The sequence below is a fragment of the Rutidosis leptorrhynchoides genome, chromosome 11 (assembly GCF_046630445.1).
Source record: "Rutidosis leptorrhynchoides isolate AG116_Rl617_1_P2 chromosome 11, CSIRO_AGI_Rlap_v1, whole genome shotgun sequence".
In the NCBI taxonomy this organism is placed as follows: domain Eukaryota; kingdom Viridiplantae; phylum Streptophyta; class Magnoliopsida; order Asterales; family Asteraceae; genus Rutidosis; species Rutidosis leptorrhynchoides.
In genome coordinates, this window is record NC_092343.1 from 383918595 (window position 1) to 383934309 (window position 15715).

The 15715-nt window shown below is 33.1% G+C and overlaps 1 protein-coding gene across 1 annotated transcript; it reads left to right on the forward strand.

The window, feature by feature from the left end:
* Window positions 1–279: 279 nt before the first annotated feature.
* LOC139876002 (transcription factor MYB30-like) lies at window positions 280–14249 on the forward strand. The gene is made up of 2 exons (XM_071863299.1): window positions 280–412; window positions 13570–14249. Exons 1-2 carry the CDS (start codon window positions 280–282, stop codon window positions 14247–14249), a joined length of 813 nt encoding a protein of 270 aa, XP_071719400.1.
* The last annotated feature ends 1466 nt before the right edge of the window (window positions 14250–15715 follow it).

Consider the following 15715-nt stretch of genomic DNA (forward strand, 5'->3'; position numbering starts at 1 on the left):
TACATATAATTTAATTTAATACTATGTGAAATAAAATGTCAAAAAGTCATTCTCATTACGTTTTATATATTTACTAAAAATACAAATATAGATCCAAAATTTAACGCAAAGAAATGAAAAACGTGCAAATATTGAGAAAACTATTTAAAAGGCCACTGTTGGTGTACGGTTTCTTCTATGTCACAACAATAAAACATACACCACTCAAAACAAGTTACTCTCGATCATTTGCAATCTCCATCGTCTACCACCACAAACCACCAACCCCAGCCACCCAAAATGGGTAGAGCACCGTGTTGTTCAAAAGTCGGCTTGCACCGTGGTTCATGGTCCTCCGATGAAGATAAACTCCTTACTAATTACATTCAAACTCACGGTGAAGGTCAATGGCGTTCCTTACCCTCTAAAGCCGGTACATTAATTAATTATTTATTTAATTTACGATATTTACTTACTTACATCATTTTTTTAATATATAAGTACAACTTATATTCACGGTCAGGGCAACATCCCGAGTGAGTGGAACAAAGATGCTCCTCATGCGTAGTCTTTTTTTAGGGTTGAGTCTCTCTCAAGTAGCATGATCTATTTTATATGCGAGTGATGAAAATAAATATAAGAAATAAAAATCATATTAACCGCTCTTTTGGGTAACTTGCAAATGGTGAGTTCTACACATATCTAACAAGGTTCTAAGGAGAGTTCCTTGGACGCAATATCTTGAAGTTTTCTCTTAAATGGTATAGGATGTGAGCATGACTTTTGACTTCTTAGATATGATCGGATGAGTGAGTAATGTCCCCGTCAATAATTTTAATACCATTAAAAAAAATAGCTCCCTACAATTATTCTTACAAAACACCTATCAAATAATAAAATAACTTGTAGTCCTTTATTCTTTGGTGTTAGGAGAAAGGCATTTCATTGATTTCGAGGGCCTTGAGCAATAACTTAAACATAATCCTAATATCGGAGATGTCTTTGAATGACGTGAAAAATTGTGCAGTCGAATAGGGCCTTAAAAGAGGCCTAAAATTGTATGAAACCTATGTAATAATTCATTATTTGTATATAGTAACAGAATATCTTACTTACAGTCTATCATGTCACAAGAAAGAATTAATGGATTGACGATGATAGGTGTGATGCCCCGTACTAAATCAACATGTACGAACCATCAACAATAGGATCATTACAAGGTCAAACACTATATGCTGTTTCGAAAGAGTTTGCGTTCATAATAAAAGGTGACGTCATAACCAACGTCAATTGTTTTACATCAAAAGTTTGCTTCAATGAACAGAAGCAAAGGTAATAGTACGTGACCCTTAGGTCGTTACACATTATAGTTCAGAAGTAATTAAGTTTGAATGCAAGATAAAGTAGTTCATGCGATGACATCTCTAAAGCAGCGGGTGGCTACAGCAAGACTAGTACACAGCGGAAGCAACCTTAAGCACCTGAGAAAAAACATGCTTAAAAACGTCTACACAAAGGTTGGTGAGATATAGTTTAAGTATAACAGTAATGTAAGGTAGGCCACGAGATTTCAGTGCTACAAAGAGCGTTTCAAACAGTAATCCAAATCAGTATGATAAAGTATATGTTCAATCGTGGGCACTCGGTAACTAACTTAACGTTTAATAATATATCACCCCCTGAAAGTACACTTGGCAAGTGCGTATGTTTACGAAGTATTAAACACCCGTTAAATGCTAGCGCTACTAGCCCGAGTGGGGATGTCAAACCCTATGGATCCATATCTAAGATTCGCGTTCACCGGTTCAAAAACCAATGACTAAACGTTACCGAGCTAAAGGGAATGTTTATGCCGTTGTATAACCCACACATATATAAAGTTTAAGTACTCGTGCCTAGTATGTAAAACATAAAATCTGCATGTATTCTCAGTTCCCAAAAATAAGTTAAAGTAAAAAGGGAATGCTATAACTCACAATGATCAAGTAGCGGTAAAGTATGACTCGGAAAATAAGCAAGTACGTAGGTTCGGAAAGTCCTCAACCTAAGTCAAATAGTACTAAGTCAGTAAATTATCCCAATAGGTTTAAATGTACGTAAATAAGGTCTTAAAGGTCATCATCATTCATCATCAAACAAAAGGTGTAAAGTAAGTTTCGTTCATAAAAAGAGTTTAAAACAAAGGCTGACTTCGGTCGGTCACCACGGCCTCAATACCTACTGAAATAAGGTGCAACCAGTGGCCATGGCTCCGTATATGAGTCTTTTAGTTGTGGTAAAAATTACGGAAGCAAACTCATCTTCGTTTGACCGTGGCGACGGTCTAAGTGCGAGTAGGTCAGAATTTTCAGCACAACGTTAAATGGACATAGTGACGATCGGAGGGCCATAAATCCTAAACCGTAACTCGGATTAAGACTAGTCCTATATGAAAAGTTATCTACTCGAACAGAGCTATCTGAAAATTATAATTACAGTAGCCCAGGTCGTACTGATCAGACCCATAAACAGTAAAACAGTAGGTTCCGGGGTTTCTTGGTACTCGATGCTTATCACGGTTCTCATCCTTGATGCATATAGCTTCAAGTGTACAACTCGTTGATGTGTTTGCATCATCTTGACCAAGGTTTCACCATCATAACACTTGTATAAGTCCAAGACATGTAGCACAACTCATTTAAGTGTTGTAAGTGTTTTGATGAACCAAAGTTACATCAAAGTCTTAGATCCGACACATACATGAACTATAAAAGTAATATTAACCAAGTTTTGACTATTATGACACAAGTGTAGGTCTAAGACATGTAGCACAACTTACTTAAGAGTTGTATGAATTTTGATGAACCAAAGTTATATCAAGGTCTTAGATCTAACACATACATGAACTTTAAAACTAATATTAAGTTACAATTTGAAAATAAACTTATAAAATCAAGATCTTAAGTTGTAGAACATAGTTCTTAGTTAGATCTTGAAGATCCTAGACCCAAAAGTCTAGATCTAACATAAGTGTACTAAGTTATAATTAAAGAAAGTTTACTTACATGTTCTTGAACTTTTAAAGTTAACTTTAGTTCAAGAAAGTATGAGATCAAGACTAACTTGTAATACTTGACCATTTAAACCAACAACATGAATTTAAAGTGTATAATATGAAGTAATAAACTAAGTAAACAAGTAACTAGTTCATTGGTTGTTCATACTTTAAAGATTCAAATCAAAGTTTGATCTTTAAGAATGTAAACTTTAAGTTTACAAACATGAATTACAAGTATGCTTTCAACTCATGAACTTTCTTTCTTTTGAAACAATAAAGTAGAATCATAAACTAGTAAGTTTATGTTCATGTATGTCTTGTAAATACAAGATAAAATGAAGAATCAAGCTAAAGAGTTTGATTCATAATAACAAGTAAGTAACTACAACAACTATATGTAATCAACAACAATCAAAGACAAGTAATTAAACAAGCAAAAGAATGATGATGAGGAGTTCTTGGTTTCGGTTTTTAGCAAGAGAAAGAAGAGAGGAGTTGTTCAAGTCACTTACAATCTTTGAGAGAAAAAGGAGAGAAAAGTGTGAAGTAATTTGTGAAAGTGAAAAGGAAATGAAGATTAATGAGAGAGTAATAAGGAAAAATCAAAAAAAAAAAAAAAAAACTCCTTCATTCCTAATGAGAGCCGACGGTTTGTGTAACCAAGAGGGGGAGGGCAAAAATCCACTAGTCTCATGCATGTTAAAGCCTTTAAAGTTGGTTAATTGAGGTGTTTACATGGGAACTAGTTGTAAGTATTATGTAACTTGATTCCTTTACAATAAACTAACTAGTTAAGTCCCTAAGTGATACTTACATGAAGTAATGGGCTAAATAAGTCCATTAATATGGGTAGGGTGGGCTTCTAAGCCCATGTACAATTAAAAAGCCCAAATATGTATGTAAGTAACAAGTTAATCCAATAAAATCCCAAGTAATTAACCAATAACATTAGTTAATTAAAATGATTAATAAAACTTAATCATGAATGCAAATAATATCTAAAAATATTATTCGTGGAAGTTTCGTGTGTCACAAAGACGTTTCGGGTATTTAAAGTCAAATATGGTTAATCATGGCAACATGTAAATGTAATAACATACATTCGTTTAATCACACGTATTAATAATAATAATTATTAATAAATAAATGTTGGAAAATCCAGGGTCGTTACATTACCCACCTGTTAAAGAAAATTTCGTCCCGAAATTTTAGGGAGTGACCAACAATGGTACCGTATTCGAACAAGAAGGGGCGTATCAAAGTTCCGTGAGACTCGTGGGCTCAGAAGTAAGTTGTTTACCTTGAAAGGTATTTCGGCGTACAAAAGTAAGAATAGGCATCTGCCGTTAATTAAGTCTCTTGTCCTAAGTGATCAACAAATTGATTTCCGTTTCCGATTAACTTGAGTATGTCATCTGAATGTATATCCACAAAAGGAAAGATGGTGTGTTTAGCCTTACAGGCGTATTCGGTAAGTTGGATGCGTGAAATGCATCATGAATGATTCTAAGCTCATCGAAAACATTGAGCGTGTATGTCGTAAAATAAGCCGACAGGTAGAATGGAAAACATAGTGATTACAACCATGCGATTTGATGTCTGGATAGCGTTAGCCACGGATTTTACCAACCCCATTGTTTCGGAAGGAGGCCATAGGCATAGGAACTCTATATTTAAGAACGTTTCATTTGAATAAGTGAATTGGAATTTTTAGCTAAAAGTGACCAATCAGACTTGCAAGCCGTAATTATTCATAGTGTCTTCAGAACGGTCTGAACGAACAATGAGGGATATTACCTAGTTTACCATACTGCAGGTGAACCTAACCTTGGATGAAATGAAAGCACAGTTCCGCAATGTAACTTCATCCTTTCAGTTACATGTTGAAGTTAGGGTTAACGTTAGCTAGAGCAACATACAGTTGCAACCAATGAAGGAAGGAACATATGGAGTATCCATATCAGTGTCATAAATGTTTTAAGCAGTCCCCTCCCAAGGGATAACAAGATTCATAGGTTCTCAAAGTATCTTATGTTACATTTCCAAAAGCAAGTCGCACGAAAGGTGTGGTCTTTGAATGAGAGTGAACTCTTCGAGTGGCTCGTTCTGAATATATCCGTGTACTTAAGGGGATGCACAGATGAGAAGATACGTGAACCCTTGGTCCTAACGAATGGTCTACTCCGACTGAAAAGAATCTCCAAAAATGATTTTGTGTCTCAACATATTGATTCATCGAGATGAGGTTTACGAGGGTGTTGTGATTTGCCGCGAAGTATTGAGAACAGTAACCCACATAGTATCTTTCTTACAATAGGGTGACCAATGAGTGTACCTCAGAAAACTGATTTATCGGCCCGCGTTTTTATCATGTCTAACTTTAAAAGAACATTTTATGGGTGCAAAGATTTTCTAACAAATTTTATAAAACCGCCATCCAAAGTGGCTCAAGAGTTTTTAACAAAGATCTTAATAGTAAGTTTCATCTCCAACAGAGGGTGAGAAAAAGTGTGATCCATACATGGTGTAGTCTAATACGAAAACCTTTATTAAAATCAACTAACGGAGTTTTGAAAAACAAAACCTTTAAACGTTTGTTGTGACAACGTAAACGGAACGAAGTTCCTAGTAAATTTAGAAGTAGGTACAACGTGTACGATTTGCACAAAACTATTCGGCTTGAGTTGAATATCTTGGTAAAGGAACGGTTTTTAAATAATTTAAAGATATAGCTTAGTATCAAAATAGGTAAGTATAGATTTATACATCTATGATTTTATAAATCGTATAAGTGACAGAAAAGTTTTTAGTATTTTCATTGTCTGTAAATCTTGTGAGGACCGCACAAATAAACAACGTGTAAAAATTTTGATAAACATAGTTTTTCGTATTTCAAAGGTTACGAGTTGAAAAGATTAAGTGGAAAAGCTTTGAATCATCTGGTGACCAGTTACTAGGTAATGAAAGCTAATGACATAAATGTAGTTTTGGTAATTATCAGGACACAAGTCTTTGGGCCAAAAATATTTACGTGCGAAGCTGTTGCTAAAAGTGAGGTACGAAGGATAGAGCACGAGGATGAGAATTTAATTGCTTCTTGAATTTTGCAAAGTGCCAAACAGGTTATGACTAGTATTAAAGTCGGAATAATGATGGTATTAATACCACTAAATGAGAACCCCTTGGAATAAGTCAGGACTTAGTGTTATGTAAGAAAGGGCATTGTTCCAACAGATATGGCAAATAAGATCTTTGGGGTAACGCAATGATTTTTAAATGGCTTAAGTGTCTGTGGATGCCCAAGGGCTCTGAATGACGTGGCAGAAGTGTCTTCCACACATACACGCATGGATCTCTCGATTTCGACGGTTATAAGGCCTTTATGATGACTTGGATACGAATAACACGAAAAGTTTTATATAATAAGCAACGAAAGTTCATAGGGATTGTTTATGGTGACAATGTAAGAGAAGAAACGAAGTTCTTGGTAAATTAGGGTTAAGTACAATACGTACCGTTCAAGGTATAATATTCGTTGAATGAAAGATTTGATTGGTAAAAGTGAAAGTAAAGTTTCATATGTATTAATCAAAAAAAAAAAAAAATTAAGTAATCATTTACTTTATTTTATATAACGGGTACGATTTCAAAAAATTTGCATGAATGGCAAACAAAATAAATTTATTTTTATAAAGCTTTGAGAGGATAGCATAGTAAAAATAATGTGTGTAAAATTTTGGCAAACAAAATTTTTATATTTCGGAGGTTACAAGTTGGAAAAGATTGATGAGAATCGAGTAAAAGACTTTTGAAAATTTTGAGTGATATTTGAGGTAATAAAAACCATTGGATTTATATGTGATTGACGACTATTAGTAGGGCATAAGTCTTTTTTTTTTTTGACCAAAAATGCTTAGGTGTGAAGTTGTTGCTTATGAGTGAGATACGAACGGGAGAGTATGAGGATGGGAATGAACCACCCATTGATTTTTGAAAAATTTCGAACTGTTATGACTAATATCGAAGTAAGAAGGATGATGGAGTGATTATCATCGAATAAGGAATCTCTCGGGATAAGTGAGGGTTTAGAGTCACGTAAGAATTAGTATCAGATAAGATTCTTGGGTAGCCATCGCTGAAGTGATGGGATAAAATTGCCTTTATGTATCGTTGTGCAAGTTTGTCCATTGTATCGGTTTCTCTTGTGGGTAGAAAGTGAGCAGATGCGATGAAGCGGTCAACAATGCCCCAGACGGATTTTAGCTTGCCATTCTCGTGAGGTATACGAAAAATTTCCTTACTATAAATATCCTTCGCTTTCATCCTTGAAAGTCAGTTCGTTCCCACTATTTCATCAAGCTTCCTAACTTTATGAGTATTAGGTTAATCTTAATGTTCATCCCAACTATTGCATCCAATTTCCCAAATTGGTAGGTGTTAGGCTAATCTTAAGGTTCATTCCAACCAATCTTATCACACTGCCGTGGAAATTTTATCAATCTTCTCAAATAACATATGCCTGTGTGTAGGTAACTAATCCTTTTCAACTACCACATTAAAACTTCCAAGTTTGGTTAATATTAGGTCATCTCCAAATGACCCACCTGTTAATCTTAAAGTACTATCTTAAATTATCCCTCTATCTTTCTCAGCTTACAATTTGCTTGTCCCATAGAATACTTAACCCTCATGGTCGTTATTGGCTTATTAGTCATAACACTAAGGTTCTTAGATATAAGGTTTCTATCGCTCCAGTATTAAACAACTCCGAAACAATAAAACGTTGTGACGAAACATACCCTAACTAAAACCAGGATCCATGCACGTCTCCATAACGATTGCTTTACCGCAAGTAATTTTTAAGGTTTTTCCTACATAAGAACTTTCTCCTTAAATGTCCAGGGTGCCGATATCTATAACAAATTTTCGGGTTATTATTTCCGCAATCAAGGCCTCTTCTTGTGTAGTATCTTGGCTACGTGGTTATTCCTTCCCTACCTTTAACAGACTATACTGCGTATGCTCAAGTGATCCCTGCCAAAATTTTCCCAGGATCACCCCATATTCCTCATGTAGTAACATTGGAACTTCTGCATGATTTACTTCAATATAATCACGCTGGCCTGGCGTCATTATATTGTACTAAATCATACGTTCATTCCAATATCACTTCATATGGTCAATGTAACGTGATCACTTCAAGTTCTACTCAATTTCATCTAATGGTGCTTTATATGTGTTGTCTCGAAGTAAAATCTACATAACTAATCTCACGGTTTCTCAGTGTGGGTGCGCATGTTCCATAGGTCATGCATCAATGCTTAAATGCCTCGAAATTTCTTCAAAATATTCGGGTTCAAGTAACGTCGTCAGATTCCTTTCTAGAAATATAATCTGGGTCTCGTGTCGAGTTGTACGTGTAGCAAGTAGAGATACGATGTGTTTTGAGGCGACTCCCAAGTCCTTGGGTATGGCTGAGCATCAGTGAAAGACACTATGAGTTTATGAAAGGAGGTGCCTTCCCGACTTCTCCAATGTATAGGAGTGTTAAGAACCTAAGTCCAGAAGTGTCGTTAGATCGTCTAGCAGTGGTGAAGAATGAAAGGGTCAAGTGACGGTCATGAAAGCGTACAGGATATGTGTCAACTGAACAATCTTCTAGATTGCGTGAAGTAATGTTTCGATCTCTGGAACGGTGGAGCAGTAGTAACAGGTAGATTACACTACTAGTTCTTAGGGTTAGACGAGCGGGAAAGTAGTTCAGGAAAACATCTGAACTGGGAAAGATAAGTTCCCCACGTCGGTACAGCAAATAATAGACATGTAGCAAGCGCGTAATCAGGAATAACAACTACAGCAGCCTAGATCGTTTACAACAGTACGTAGCATGGCAATAGTAACAGTATCATACCGAAGTAACATGTTAAAAGTAGATAGTAGCATGCAGTAGCGAGAGTAAGCAAAGGCATACATCGAGTTTACATAGCAGTAAAAGGAAACGGTAGCATGCAGTAAGTTCATACAGCAGTAGAAGTAAGCAGTAGCATGCAGTAGTGGTAAACAGTAACATGCAGTAATATAACACAGTAGCATGCAATCGAAAGCAGATAATATCATGCAGTAGTGTAAACAAGTAGCAGTATATGATATATAGTAGTAAAAGCAAGCAGCAGTATGCAGTAAGTTCAGCGGAAACAAGTAAACTAGCAAGTTGTAGATTAGTCCTATTAGTGAATCCTACTCGGGTTGGTCTTAGACTCACTAATGCAACCTAATTCCCTACAACCAATGCTCTGATACCAAATGTGATGCCCCGTACTAAATCAACATGTACGGACCATCAACAATAGGATCATTACAAGGTCAAACACTATATGCTATTTCGAAAGAGTTTGCGTTCATAATAAAAGGTGACGTCATAACCAACGTCAATTGTTTTACATCAAAAGTATGCTTCAATGAACAGAAGCAAAGGTAATAGTACGTGACCCTTAGGTCGTTACACATTATAGTTCAGAAGTAATTAAGTTTGAATGCAAGATAAAGTAGTTCATGCGATGACATCTCTAAAGCAGCGGGTGTCTACAGCAAGACTAGTACACAGCGGAAGCAACCTTAAGCACCTGAGAAAAAACATGCTTAAAAACGTCTACACAAAGGTTTGTGAGCTATAGTTTAAGTATAACAGTAATGTAAGGTAGGCCACGAGATTTCAGTGCTACAAAGAGCGTTTCAAACAGTAATCCAAATCAGTATGATAAAGTATATGTTCAATCTTGGGCACTCGGTAACTAACTTAACGTTTAATAATATATCACCCCCTGAAAGTACACTTCGCAAGTGCGTATGTTTACGGAGTATTAAACACCCGTTAAATGCTAGCGCTACTAGCCCGAGTGGGGATGTCAAACCCTATGGATCCATATCTAAGATTCGCGTTCACCGGTTCAAAAACCAATGACTAAACGTTACCGAGCTAAAGGGAATGTTTATGCCGTTGTATAACCCACACATATATAAAGTTTAAGTACTCTTGCCTAGTATGTAAAACATAAAATCTGCATGTATTCTCAGTTAACAAAAATAAGTTAAAGTAAAAAGGGAATGCTATAACTCACAATGATCAAGTAGCGGTAAAGTATGACTCGGAAAATAAGCAAGTACGTAGGTCCGGAAAGTCCTCAACCTAAGTCAAATAGTACTAAGTCAGTAAATTGTCCCAATAGGTTTAAATGTACGTAAATATGGTCTTAAAGGTCATCATCATTCATCATCAAACAAAAGGTGTAAAGTAAGTTTCGTTCATGAAAAGAGTTTAAAACAAAGGCTGACTTCGGTCAGTCACCACGGCCTGAATACCTACTGAAATAAGGTGAGACTAGTGGCCATGGATCCGTATATGAGTCCTTTAGTTGTGGTAAAAATTACAGAAGCAAACTCGTCTTCGTTTGACCGTGGCGACGGTCTAAGTGCAAGTAGGTCAGAATTTTCAGCACAACGTTAAATGGACATAGTGACGATCGGAGGGCCATAAATCCTAAACCGTAACTTGGATTAAGACGAGTCCTATATGAAAAGTTATCTACTCGAACAGAGATATCTGAAAATCATAATTACAGTAGCCCAGGTCATACTAATCAGACCCATAAACAGTAAAACGGTAGGTTCCGGGGTTTCTTGGTACTCGATGCTTATCACGATTCTCATCCTTGATGCATATAGCTTCAAGTGTACAACTCGTTGATGTGTTTGCATCATCTTGACCAAGGTTTCACCATCATAACACTTGTATAAGTCCAAGACATGTAGCACAACTCATTTAAGTGTTGTAAGTATTTTGATGAACCAAAGTTACATCAAAGTCTTAGATCCGACATATACATGAACTATAAAAGTAATATTAACCAAGTTTTAACTATTATGACACAAGTGTAGGTCTAAGACATGTAGCACAACTTACTTAAGAGTTGTATGAATTTTGATGAACGAAAGTTACATCAAGGTCTTAGATCTAACACATACATGAACTTTAAAACTAATATTAAGTTACAATTTGAAAATAAACTTATAAAATCAAGATCTTAAGTTGTAGAACATAGTTCTTAGTTAGATCTTGAAGATCCTAGACCCAAAAGTCTAGATCTAACATAAGTGTACCAAGTTATAATTAAAGAAAGCTTACTTACATGTTCTTGAACTTTTAAAGTTAACTTTAGTTCAAGAAAGTATGAGATCAAGACTAACTTGTAATACTTGACCATTTAAACCAACAACATGAATTTAAAGTGCATAATATGAAGTAATAAACTAAGTAAACAAGTAACTAGTTCATGGGTTGTTCATACTTTAAAGATTCAAACCAAAGTTTGATCTTTAAGAATGTAAACTTTAAGTTTACAAACATGAATTACAAGTATGCTTTCAACTCATGAACTTTCTTTCTTTTGAAACAATAAAGTAGAATCATAAACTAGTAAGTTTATGTTCATGTATGTCTTGTAAATACAAGATAAAATGAAGAATCAAGCTAAAGAGTTTGATTCATAATAACAAGTAAGTAACTACAACAACTATATGTAATCAACAACAATCAAAGACAAGTAATTAAACAAGCAAAAGAATGATGATGAGGAGTTCTTGGTTTCGGTTTTTAGCAAGAGAAAGAAGAGAGGAGTTGTTCAAGTCACTTACAATCTTTGAGAGAAAAATGAGAGAAAAGTGTGAAGTATTTTGTGAAAGTGAAAAGGAAATGAAGATTAATGAGAGAGTAATAAGGAAAAATCAAAAAAAAAAACTCCTTCATTCCTAATGAGAGCCGACGGTTTGTGTAACCAAGAGGGGGAGGGCAAAAATCCACTAGTCTCATGCATGTTAAAGCCTTTAAAGTTGGTTAATGGAGGTGTTTACATGGGAACTAGTTGTAAGTATTATGTAACTTGATTCCTTTACAATAAACTAACTAGTTAAGTCCCTAAGTGATACTTACATGAAGTAATGGGCTAAATAAGTCCATTAATATGGGTAGTGTTGACTTCTAAGCCCATGTACAATTAAAAAGCCCAAATATGTATGTAAGTAACAAGTTAATCCAATAAAATCCCAAGTAATTTACCAATAACATTAGTTAATTAAAATGATTAATAAAACTTAATCATGAATACAAATAATATCTAAAAATATTATTCGTGAAAGTTTCGTGTGTCACAAAGACGTTTCGGGCATTTAAAGTCAAGTATGGTTAATCATGACAACATGTAAATGTAATAACATACATTCGTTTAATCATACGTATTAATAATAATAATTATTATTAATAAATAAATGTTGGAAAATTCAGGGTCGTTACAATAGGAATTGAGAACAATATATTATGGAGTATTTACTATATAAAGTTTACCAATAACTTTGCTTTAAAAAAAGGTTAGGATGACATTTTGATATAAAGAACATTTTAATTATAATGAGTTGACAACTATTTGAGAATAACTTTATCTTACGATTGTTTCGAGAAGTTTTAAGTCTTTTGATTATGTTATCATACTATTATATTTATACGTATTGAAAAATTTAATGCTTATAAGTCTTCATTTTTTATGTTTCGAACATAGGCTCTAAAATTAGCAAGACGGCTCTGATGAATATGTATATATGAATAATTAGTTATATGAAAAACTATAGTTTCAATGAATATGTTCGTATTTTTATAATTCGGTTTTGTTTAAAACATATTATTACCACTATAATATAATTTTTTTTAAAAGCAAACAATTTTATTAATTAAACGAAGTATTACAATACTTGGGTAATGTTACCCATGGATCACGAAATATTATAACGACGAAGTTGCAAAGGTAGCAACTCTCTAAAAACTATATATAAGAATATACACTAGGAAAGCAGCACAAGATCCTTGAAGAACAAAGTTTATATTATAACTTGTACATCATCTGAAATCTGAAAACAGAATTATAAGAATTATATAAATATGAGCATAACTATAACTATAACCTAATATGTAAAGCTTGTACGAATACATGATTTCCAATATGGCAAAATGCACAATATATAAGAGAAAAAAAATTAAATTATAATAACTCAAATGGGACAGTCTAGACATGAAAATGAGACATAATTTAAAATCCATTAAAAATGAAATAAAATAAAAGAAAATGAAATGAAATGAAATGAAATGAAATGAAATGGTATGAAAGTGGCAGGTCGTGTTCACACTATACTTAATTATATAGAGTTCTTCTATACAAGTCATTGAGTTTATACGTGAAAATGATGAAAATATATATATTTAAATTTGTGAACTCTGTTTAATTGCTTATAATATATATATAAATTTCTTATTAATACCGACTTCTTTATATAATTTTAGTATCAATGTTTATTTATGATTTATGATAGGTTTAAGTTATAAAAATAGAATCAAATCATTTATGGTATGTTTAAACGTAACCTTTCGTTTATCATTTTTCATTGAAAATATGTTGTTATTTTAAGATAATAATGTTGTATGATGAAAAATATTTTTTGTATGGATGTAGGGTTGCTTAGATGTGGGAAAAGTTGTCGCTTGAGATGGATGAATTATCTTCGACCTGGTATTAAGAGAGGACACTTCACTTCTGACGAGAATGACGTCATTATTCGGTTGCAAGCTTTGCATGGAAATCGGTGGTCTCTAATTGCCACTGAGCTATCAGGTCGAACTGACAATGAGATTAAAAACTATTGGAACGCTTATCTCCGAAAAGTGGTTGAAAAATCCGGAAATGGCCACCAGGAAACATCAAAAAGCATTAAGAAAACAAAAAGGAAATTAAAATTAAAAGAACAGAATACAAAAACTAAAGGTCAACAAAATTCATTAAACGTCAACGTTGTTGACTCTTCTTCTAATTCGTTTACAATGTCACCATCAAACTCGAGCAAAATTGAGATTGCTGATCATAATGGGATGACAAGTGGTGCATTATCAAGTTGTGCGAGTAAGATTGGAGATATTGGTGAATTTGACTTTTCATGGTCAAACTGGTCACCATTTTTGGAGGAAGGAAGTCCTAGCATGATGGCCAATCAGCATACCGATGTTTTATTAATTGATGGTTGTGATTTACGTATATTAAATGATGATAAAAGTTCTATGTTCGATAGGATCTATCATGAATACCTAAATCTCCTTAATTATGATGATGTGGTGAGTGTGGATAATAAAAACAGTTAATAAATAAGGTATTGTTGTTATAAAAGTAATAATTGGATGATAATTTTATTATTATTATAGATATTGCATAGTATATTTTTCTTTGAGTATAAATAGGTGTGTTGAGTTAGAGTTTATTGTATGTATTTTTTGGTTAACAAAAACACTCTCTCTCTCTAGATTCCAAATGCCACCAAACTCTCATTGTACATTTTTCTATAAATAAAAAACCAATTACTCATACCCTTTTGTTCAACCTTTGTTTTCTTCGTTTTACAGTATCTCTATCTCTATATACCTTCTACAGTCAAGAACCACTAAAGGTAGTTATAAGCCTACTGAATTATAACACGTTATCAGCACGATTATCTCAACATTTATACTAAATATGGTTGGCTCTGCCACCTAACTAATATATGGTCGGTTATACCACCTAAATAATATATGGTCGACACTGTCGCCTAATTTACATTTATGTTATCTAACATTTATTTATGTATACTAACATTTACAGTTATGTTCACTAACATTTATATTTATGTTATTTAAGTTATATATGGTCGGTTATACCACCTGAATTATATTTTCTGTAATCTAACTCTTATTAACTTCACTAACATTTATATTTATGTTATTTAAGTTATATATGGTCGGTTATACCACCTGAATTATATTTTCTGTAATCTAACTCTTATTAACTTCACTAACATTTATATTTATGTTAATAAGACCTCATGATTGTACGCAACACGTCATTTGACAACACGGTACTTTATGTACGCAACACGTCATTTGACAACACGGTACCATGGGTCGAGATTAATTCCGATCAATACGAATACGATGGGGTCTTTATATGTTATCTAACATTTATGATTACTTATGCAATTAATCATTATTTATTTCATGCATACTAATGTTTATTCTTAAATTTATAATCTTAAAAGTTAAAATAAAAAAAGTAGTTTGTATTTTTATTAAAAGTAAATCTTAAAAGTTAAAATAAAAAAAGTAGTTTGTATTTTTATTAAAAGTAAATCTTAAAAGTTAAAATAGAAAAAGTAGTTTGTATTTTTATTAAAAGTAAATCTTAAAAGTTAAAATAAAAAAAGTAGTTTGTATTTTTATTAAAAGTAAATCTTAAAAGTTAAAATAGAAAAAATAGTTTGTATTTTTATTAAAAGTAAATCTTAAAAGTTAAAATAAAAAAAGTAGTTTGTATTTTTATTAAAAGTAATCTTAAAAGTTAAAATAAGAAAAGTAGTTTGTATTTTTATTAAAAGTAAATCTTAAAGGTTAAAATAAGAAAAATATATTATAATAATATATATTATAACTTAATATATATTATAATAATATCATTAATAATATAATATAATATGAACCTATATTCCCTTATGATTTTATTATTTGTAATCATACCATTATTCCTTTGTTTACTACTTATGAATCTAAACTAATTCTAATTGCATGTTGTTATTTATCTA